Genomic DNA, 10,356 nt, shown 5'->3' on the forward strand with positions numbered 1-10,356 from the left:
GGATGTTACCTGGGGGTCTGTTAGACTCTTTCTGTACCATCTGTAGATTTGAAAGCTTTTTTAAAAAACAGGCTTAACTTACTTTATTTTTCTTGTATAAAATTATGTGGTGGCCACAGCTGGAGCCTGAGTCCTCTGCACAGAAACTCTGGTGTGAGTCTTTACAAGAGGGTCAGTGAATTCCTGATCGGGAGGCGTGGTGAACACGGTCTCTTTTCAGAAGTCTGGGGTGAGATAGCTGTAGGTCTTAGAGACAGCAACAAAGGTGGTCTTGGTGAAGTTGCCCAGGGTGGCAGTGCAGCCCCTGGCCGAGGTACAGCAGTCGTCAATACCAGCCATCAGCAGCAGCTTCTTGGGCACAGGGGATGAGATGATGCCAGTAATTCTGGGGCAGAGATGAGGCACACCAGCACAGAGCTACATCAGCTAGTCTTCTTGTAAGGGATGGTGTGGGGCTTGCCAATCTTGTTCCTCTAGTAGCCTCACTGCACAGGGACACTAGAGAGCTTGATCAGGATGACGACTCCACGGATAGCAGTGGCTACTTCCTTGGAGCACTGGAACCGGGTCCTCTGGCCAGCGCATCTGCTTTTGCATGGGCATATTTTTCAAAACCTCATCCTTGAGAGATGTCCCCAGAAAAAAGTCAATGATCTCAGATTCTTTGATGGGCAGAGAGAAGAGACAGATATTCTCCAGGGATTTGATCTTCATGTTCTTAAGCAGGTGACCCAGCGTGGTGACAGGGACCCACTCCTTGTCCTCGTTCATGCCTCCGCTAGTTACACGGCCTCAGCCCAGTCGTGACCCCCGCCATGACTTTGGCCCTGGATGCTGCTGCCAAATCCTCCATGGAAGCTGCTGCAGCCTCCCATTCCAAGGCCCCTGGAATTCCAGGCCTTCCTATAGCACTGGTGTCATCTGCATTTGGTGTTTCCTTGGAGAAGAAGCAGATTTGAAACCTTTATCTAAACAAATTTAAAAATTTAGTTTTTTACTTTGTTAACAGTATTACAGATACCTCTCATTACCCGCCTCCTACTCTTTGCTCCACTCCACCCAACGCCTGCCCGCCCTACATCCCACTATTGTCTGTGTCCATGGGCTATGCATACTAGTATGTATTCTTTGATTAATCTCTTCCCATTCCCCACCACACCCTTCCCCTCTGAGATCTGTCATCTTGTACCATTTATTCATATTTCTGGACGTATTTTTTTTTTCTGGACGTATTTTGATCATCAGCTTATTTTGTTAATTAGATTCCACATATAAGTGAGATCATGTGATATTTGTCTTTCTCTGACTGGCTTTTTTCGCTTAGCATAATAATCTCTAAGTCCATCCATACTGTCTCAAAGGGTAAGAGAGCCTTCTTTTTTATAGCCGCAAGGAATTCCATGGTGAAAATGTACCACAGCTTTTTTTTATCCACTCATCTACTAATGGACACTTGGGCTCTTTCCAGATCTTAGCCACTGTAAATTGCGCTGCTATGAACATAGGGGTGCATATATTCTTTCTAATTGGTGTTTTGGGATTCATAGGATATATTCCTAGAGGTGGGATCACAGAGTCAAATGGCAGCTCCATTTTTAATTTTTTTTAAAGTTACTTGTTTTATTTATTTATTATTGATTTCAGAGAGGAAGGGAGAAGGAGAGACAGAAACATCAATGATGAGAGACAGTCACCGATTAGCTGCCTCCTGCATGCCCCCTACTGGGGATCGAGCCTGCAACCTGGGCATGCGTCCTTGACTGGAATAGAACCCGCACCCTTTAGGCCGAAGGCCAACTCTCTATCCACTGAGCCAAACCAGCTTGTGCCATTTTTAATTTTTTGAGGAAACTCCACAGTGGCTGCACCGATCAGCATTCCCACCAGCAGTGCTAGAGGGTTCCCATTTCTCCATATCCTCACTGGCACTTGTTTGTTGATTTCTTGATAGTAGCCATTCTGACAGGTGTGAGGTGATACCTCATTGTATTTTTAATTTGCATCTCTCTGATGATCAGTGACGCTGAGCATTTTTTCATGTTTATTGGCCATCTGTATGCCCTCTTTGGAGAAGTGTCTATTCAGGTCCTTTGCCCATTTTAAATTGGATTGTTTGTCTTCCTTTTGTTGAGTTGTAGGGGTTCTTTCTATATTTTGGAAATTAACCCCTTATTAACAGTTTGTTGGTGGTTTCTTTTCATGTGCAGAAGCTCTTTAGTTTGATGTAGTCCCATTGTTTATTTTTCCTTTGTTTCTCATGCTTCAGTAGATGTATTGTCAAAAACATTGCTATGTGAGATGTCTGAGATTTTACTGCTTATGTTTTCTTCTAGGGCAGTGATTCTCAACCTTCCTAATGCCGCGACCCTTTAATACAGTTCCTCATGTTGTGGTGACCCCCAATTTCATTATTACAAATTGAACATAATTAAAGCATAGTGATTAATCACAAAAACAATATGTAATTATATATGTGTTTTCCGATGGTCTTAGGCAACTCCTGTGAAAGGGTCGTCTGACCCCCAAAGGGGTCGCGACCCACAGGTTGAGAACCGCTGTTCTAGGGGTTTTATGGTTTCACGACTTACATTTAACTCATGGAGTATGATGGTGGCTGTAGGTTTGTCATATATGGTATGGCCTTTATTCTGTTGAGGTATGATCCCTCTATTCCCACTTTTCTGAGAGTTTTTATCATAAATGGGTGCTGGATTTTGTCAAATGATTTTTTTTGGCCTTTATTGATAGGAACGTGTGATTTTTATCCTTAGTTTTATTTATGTGATGTGTCACAATACAGTAATTGATTTGCAAATATTGTACCAGCCTTGCATCCATGGAATAAATCCCACTTCATCAAGGTGTATGATATGATCTTTTTAATGTATTGCTGGACCTGATTTCCTAATATTTTGTTGAGAATTTTATCATCTTTGTTCATCAGGGATATTGGCCTGTAATTTTCTTTCTTTCTAGTATCTTTATCTGTTTTTGGAATTAGGATAATCCTGGCCTTGTAAAAAGAGCTTGGAAGTCTTCCCTCCTCTTGAATTTTTTGAAATACTTTGAGGAGGATAGGTGTTAGTTCTTTGAATATTTGGTAAAATTTGCCTGTAAAACCATCCAGTCCAGGACTTTTGCTTGCTGGGAGTTTTTTTGATTACTGCTTCAATTTCATTAGTTGTTATTGGTCTATTCAGGTTTTCTGATTCTTCCTGATTGAGTTTTAGAAGATTGTATGTGTGGGAGCCCTTAATCAAAGTATGCCAAATGTTCAAGGCCAATTGGAGTGTGGGGGCCCTGTTCAGAGTATGCCGGATGTCCAAGGTTAATATGAGCAAGGACACAGTGATTGTATTGTATATGAAAGGTTTGGAGTTGGGCTGGGGTTGCACAGAACTGACTCAAGGCTCAGTGTAGTAAAAAAGATAGTTATTTAAGGCACCTGGGTGCAGGTGGGCTGAGTCCGAGAAAGGAGTCAATGCTGAATGGGAAGGGAGCAGGCTTTTTATGTGCGTAGGGAGAGCTGCAGATGGCTTAGGCTTGACACACATATCAGAACCATGCCCCTGGTCGTAGTTTTACGGTCTTGCCCTTTGTCCTTCCGCTGGCTCCAGACTACTTCCTCCTGGAAGCTGTTCAGGGTTATGGTCTTCAGGAATTTCTATGAAATAACCACTCAAGAGGAGCATGTTTGTGCAAGGCTTAGGCTTGCAGAACAATCTTTCTTTTGTTAGCCCCTGCTGAATTAGAGCCCTGTTTCTTGATTAACCCTTTCAGTATACACTGCGCTGGCGTACTTTTCTATAACCCAAATACTGATGTCACTATTTGGCAAGAAGCCTCTTTTGTCTAAACTGGCATAAAGATGTGTTGTTGACCAGCCAGTGTGTGGCTGCTTAGTATAGCTCATGTGTTTGCTACTGTATTAGTAAGGGCTGCCTTGTATGGCTACTTTGTGAAGCTACTTTGAAGAAATGTTTTGTCTGATGGCCTTAGTAATGGCTACTTGGTCAGCAATAATGACTCTTCTATATGCCTACAACTGCTCATATCTTCTCAGTCCAATACCCGGCATCCGTGAAGGTCCAGTTCCTAGCAGAGAAGGACCTGTGCTCCCACAGTATGTTTCTAGAATTTTGTCCATTTTGCCCACGTTGTTCAGCTTATTGGCTTATAGTTGTTCATCGTATTATTATTATTTTTTTACAATTCTTTGTATTTCTGTGATCTCAGATATTACTTCGTCTCTTTCTTTTCTGATTTTATTTATTTGGGCTCTTTTTCTTTGTTTCTTTAAAAAAAATCTTTATTGTTGAAAGTATTACATATGTCCCCCTTTTCCCACCATTGACCCCTCCCTGGCCCAGGCCTTCATCACCCTGTTGTCTGTGTCCATGGGTTATGCATATATGCATAGAAGTTGTTTGGTTGATCATCTCCCACCCTCCCACCCTCCCCTGCCTTCCGTCTGAGATTCTGCACTCTGTTCCATGCTTCCATGTCTCTGGATCCACTCCATTCCATCAGTGTATTTTGTTACTTAGATTTCACATATGAGTGAGATCATGTGATACTTGTCTTTCTCTGACTGGCTTATTGCACTCACCATGATACTCTCCACGTCCCTCCATGCTGTCTCAAGGGGTAAGAGATTCTTCTTTTTTACTGCTGTATAGTATTCCATGGTATATTCCAGAGCTTTTTTATCCACTCATCTACTGATGGGCACTGGGCTCTTTCCAGATCTTAGCTATTACAAATTGAGCTGCTATGAACATAGGGTTGCATACATTCTTTCTGGTTGGTGTTTTGGGATTCTTGGGATATATTTGTAGAAGTGGGATCACTGGGTCAAATGACAGTTCCATATTTAAATTTAAAAAATATTTTTGTTGATTCAGGAGAGGAAGGGAGAGGGAGGGAGAGACAGAAACATCAATTATGAGAGAGAATCATTTATCAGCTGCCTCCTGCATGCCCCACACTGAAAATCAAGCCCACAACACAGGCATGTGCCCTGACCAGGAATCAAACCATGACTTCTTGGTTCATAGGTCGACACTCAATGCTGGCTGGGCCATATTTATGGTGAGCCTTGAGGATTGGGGTTTGGGCCCTGGTGGAGCCACCACAGGTACAGATCTTGGTGAAGAATTTGCCTAACCCTGCAGATATTCCAGGCAGGCCTGAGGGCAGCTGGATGGCTTGGCTTCTCTGCCCTGAGGGGCACATTGAGACTCAATCATGAAATTCCAGCAAAGGAGGTCAATTGCTAATCTTGTTGTGTTTTGCAAATGAAACTAGACTTAATGCAATAGATAAATTGATCTTAATTTGATTCTTTAATAAAAATAAGGGTGATTTTAGGGAGAAAAATTATATCTCAATAGGGAATTATTAGAATTGAAATGTTTGTTGTTTTGTTTTTTGTATGTTTTGTTCCTTCCACCGGACTGTTTGTCGTAATTCTTGCTGTTCTAACTTTTGAAATTTTATAACAGTTTGTCTCCATCAGGTTACAAGCCCTACTTGTACTCAGGGGTTATCACCTCTAGACATCTCCTTCCATGCCCAGGCATTGTCCCTCCGACAGAGAGCAAGATCTCTTGGCTCTGAAAGAGAATCTCCGCCTCCTCCTCAGCATGGAAGTAGCTTCAGAAGTGATGTGACAACCCTTTCCCCTAAAAGAATTCAGAGCCAAGCTCCTTGAGGGGATGTGCTAGGCAGTTAGACAGACATGAGCAGAGCAAGGATGATGGACCAACTGGAGGAGAAATGGATGGGACCCTGAGATGTGCTTCTCACCACTCCAACTGCTCTGAAGCTGGTAATGGAGGAACCTATGTAGATTCTCTCTCCCTCTTCCTTCTTCTAAGAAAGCCAACAGGTTTTAGAACAGTTAATGAAGATAGGATCAATTAGTGTAAAAAGAAGAGGTGGGAATTTGTAGGAAATGGATCTCTGTGATCCATCTCCAGCATGGTTGGCTTTTGATGGAATTTACTGAATTTCCCCAGGGCAAACAGAATGTAGGAAGGAGGGAAGAGAAACGAAGAACTGTGCACAGGGGCCAACATCATGGTGGAAACCCTGGAGGTGTCTGCCTCAGCTAGACAGGGGAGTGGAGGCGGCTAGAAAGGCCTCAGCCCAATATTTTAAATGGTCCAATGGGGACAGCAAGACCTAGGGGACATATGAGGAAACAGGTGACCCCATAGTACTCAGCCAATGAGGAACAGAGGAGGGACTAAATAAATAGGCTACGATTGCTACTCCATGTGTGCCTGTACAATGGGATGGACACTGGCTCTCAGCAGTTCTAGTTTTGGAAGCTGAAAAGTCCAAGATCAAGGTTCTGACAGGTTTTGGTTTTTGGTGATGATTCTCTTCCTGGCTTGCAGATGACCACTTTATTTCTGTGCCTTCTAGTGGCCTTTCCTCTGTGTGCCTTTGCAGTCAATCGCCCCTTTTCTTGAAGGATATTGTTTGTTTGTGCATAGGTAACTCTATTGTCCCATCCTGTAGAATCCCAGAAGTCTTAACAGCCTTCTTGCATTCTGTCTCATTTTTTTTTTAAATTTAAAGTGTAAAGTGTAAAAAAGTGGGAAAGAACAATCTGGTTGTTCTGTGGAGGGTGGATAAGAGGAGACTGAGGCTGGGACAGGGAACCAGAGAAGGTGATGACAGTGTTGAAGCATAGCAGGGGCAGGCGGGAGAGACACTGAGGAAGAGTGGAGGAAACTTATCCACAGCTTAAAATCTTTCCAGAGAGGAAAGCAGTGTTCTCAATGGGGTAGTATTGATAGGGGCAGAAATAGAATGTTGGGGAACCAGCTAGAATTGTAAGAAATATTAATCATACTCTTTTAACCATGATTGTTTTGTTCTGATTAAAGAAGACACATTCTAACCTGGCTAGAAGTTGCAGGCGGGACTTGGGAGCTCACCTGGAAATGTGACCCATCCTCTACATCCAGGAGTTGCTTATTATCATGTAAAGATTAACAACCTTGTTGCTGAAACCAGAGCCTCTAGCCCTTTGCATATCGGCAGCCCACATTATCTGTAAACTGTCCACTTGGCATACATACCCTTTTGGCTACTTCCCCATGTAGTCTTCATCCTTCTACCCAATATAAGCAGCTGGTTTATGGTGGGGGCAAAGCAGATTTTTGTGGATGACCTGTTGCTCTCCCATACTGTGGCATTATTGGAATAAACACTCATATATGATTCAACCCTGTCTCTGCTTAATTGGCTCAAGTAGTGACAGGCAGCCCAGACCCATTGGTTGTCCAGTTACAGTACTTCCCTTCCACTTCTGGGATTTTATTCCTGCTGTGCCCCCTCCCTCAGTCACACTTATTCCTTATCTTCAATATTACCTCCTCCTCAGATGTGCTCTCCCAGGGAAGCCTGCTCTGCCCCTTCCCAGGTTTGCTGGGTTACCTCCTCTGGACCCAGAGCTAAATCTCTTTTTGGATTAGCAATGTCTGAAAACCCAATTCAAAGTAGTTTTCCCCCTCCCAAATAAGAAACATCTTGGCGCTCACATTGTTTTAAAAAAACTGGTGCAGGTGAGGTGTGATTCAGCAGCTCAAACACTGGAAGGCACTTAGAATGAGCAAAACCCTCTATAGTCTGACTGACAGGGTTTGAATCCTGACTCCACCACTCACAGGCAGATAAGTTTGGGCAAGTCTCTCAATCTCTCTGGATTCAGTTTTCTCATTTATGAGTTGGGGACAATAACAACACCTACTTTTCAGTACTGTTGTGGCATTTAAATGAGATGATATGCATAAACTCTTTGAACAGTGCTTGAACACAGTGACTGTTAATAGCGATGGGCCATGATGATGATAATAGCAAAGTTGAGGACCCAGTTTCCTGTTTTTCTACTTTCTATTGTTTTCTTCTTGGCTCTTCCTAAGTTCTGGCAACCTCAGGCTCTTCCACTTGGTTGAGAACTGGTTTACCCTGCACCCTTCAAGGTGAGGGAGAAAGATGTGGTTTTAGAGGCTAACATGGAAGAGGAAGGCTGCTTCTCTTTAGTATAAACTTCTGGACCATTTAAGTTTCATTGGCTCAGGATGGTTCACATGCCTACTGTTGAACCAATCTCTGAGCCAGAATATGGTTCCCAAACCTTATAATGACTGCTATGCTGTACCTCCCCAGACTTATTTCTTACCTCCTTCCCCAGATCACACAAAGGGAGCTCTGTCCTTCCAGCTCCTAATACCATGAGACAATGGACTGAGAGCAAAAGGGTAAGGCTCTTTAGGGCCAAAGCTTAGTTGTAACAATTCCCCCTGCTTTACTGAGGTGTAACTGCCAAATGAAAATGGTAATATATTTAAAATGCATAACGTGGTGATTTGATATATGTATGCATTGTGAAATTATGAGCACAATCAAGTTAATTAACACATCCATCATCTCACATAGTTACTTTTTTTTGTTACATAGTTACTTTTTATTTTGGTGAGAATGCTTAAGATCTACACTCTTAGCATATTTTAGTATACAGTACAGTATTGTTAATCATATTCACCATGTTATACATTAGAATCTCAAACCTTATTCATTTTATAACTGTAAGGTTATACATTTTTACCAGCTTGTCCCCATTACCCCCACCCTGTAGCCCCTGGAAACCATCATTCTACATTCTGTTTCTATGATTCCACATATAAGTGCTAACACACAGTATTTGTCTTTCTCTGACTTATTTCACTTAGTATAACACCCTTAAGATCCATCTATGTTGCCAAAAATGGCAGGATTTCATATTTCTCGTGGCTGAATCATATTCCTTTGTGTATATATTCCACATCTTTAACTCATTTATTTTTAAAATATATTTTTTTAAATTGATTTCAGAGAGGAAGGGAGAGGGAGAGAGAGATAGAAACATCAATGATGAGAGAGAATCATTGATCGGCTGCCTCTTGCACGACCCACACCGGGGATCGAGCCCACAACTCAGGCATATGCTCTGATCAGGAATCGAACCATGACCTCCTGGTTCATAGGTTGATGCTCTACCACTGACACACACAGGCCCGGCTATCCATTTATTAATTGTCAGTCACTTAGGTCCCCCCCGCCCCATATCTTGGCTATTGTGAATAATGCTGTAATGATAACAGGCGTATAGATACCTCTTTGAGACAGTGATTTTATTTCCTTTGGATATATGCCCAGAAGTGGGGTTGCTGGATCATATGGTACTACTATTTTTCATTTTTTTAAATATATTTTTTATTGATTTTTTACAGAGAGGAAGGGAGAGAGATAGAGAGTTAGAAACATCGATGAGAGAGAAACATCGATCAGCTGCCTCCTGCACACTCCCTACTGGGGATGTGCCCGCAACCCAGGTACATGCCCTTGACCGGAATCGAACCCGGGACCCTTCAGTCCGCAGGCCGACGCTCTATCCACCGAGCCAAACCGGTTTCGGCTATTTTTCATTTTTTGAGGAAACTCCATACTGTTTTCCAAAGTGGCTGTACATCCCACCACAGTGCACAAGGGTTCACTTTTGGGCCAGTCTTTTTAAGATGCAAGTGTGCATTCTTCACTCTCTTCTTGGGCTCTGAGCCCTTAGGAAATGGTGTAATTACTAAGTGGAAGGAGTCTGGATCCCTGCTTTTATACGTGGATCACCAGAAATGTCCACATTGGTAGGTTCTGTGAGTGAGAAATAAACTATTTTGAGAGCTACTGATTTGAAGATTTTAAAAAATATATTTTTATTTTTATTGATTTCAGAGAGGAAGAGAGAGAGGGAGAGAGAGATAGAAACATCAATGATGAAAGAGAATCATTGATCAGCTGCCTCCTGCACGCCCTCTACTAGGGATCAAGCCCACAACCTGGGCATGTGCCTTTGACTGGAATCGAACTCGGGACAATCCTGTCCGCAGGCTGACGCTCTATCCACTGAGACAAACCGGCTAGGGCTGATTTCAAGTTTGTGATAGCTGCTAGCGAGACCCTAGACAACAAACTTTATAGATTTCATTGCTCCCTCCCAGTGCATCTCAAACTATTTGTGGTTGTGGTGTAGGACTCACTTTTTTAATATCTCCAATATTTCAGGGACTGATCCTTTGGTCTATACCAGTGATGGCGAACCTATGACACGCGTGTCAGAGGTGACGCACAAACTCATTTTTTTGGTTGATTTTTCTTTGTTAGATGGCATTTAAATATATAAAATAAATATCAAAAATATAAATCTTTGTTTTACTATGGTTGCAAATATCAAAAAATTTCTGTATGTGACACGGCACCAGAGTTAAGTTAGGGTTTTTCAAAATGCTGACACGCCGAGCTCAAAAG

At 42.5% G+C, this 10,356-nt stretch overlaps 1 protein-coding gene across 1 annotated transcript; it reads right to left on the bottom strand.

Annotated features, from left to right (window-relative positions):
• Positions 1–216: 216 nt before the first annotated feature.
• Positions 217–771, bottom strand: LOC102259375 (40S ribosomal protein S2). Its single transcript, XM_005862652.1, has 2 exons — positions 530–771; positions 217–385 (listed from the first exon to the last, which is right to left on the bottom strand). Exons 1-2 carry the CDS (start codon positions 769–771, stop codon positions 217–219), a joined length of 411 nt encoding a protein of 136 aa, XP_005862714.1.
• Between the last annotated feature and the right edge of the window lie 9,585 nt (positions 772–10,356).

The sequence above is a fragment of the Myotis brandtii genome, unplaced genomic scaffold (assembly GCF_000412655.1).
Source record: "Myotis brandtii unplaced genomic scaffold, ASM41265v1 scaffold165, whole genome shotgun sequence".
NCBI classification, from domain to species: Eukaryota; Metazoa; Chordata; class Mammalia; order Chiroptera; family Vespertilionidae; genus Myotis; species Myotis brandtii.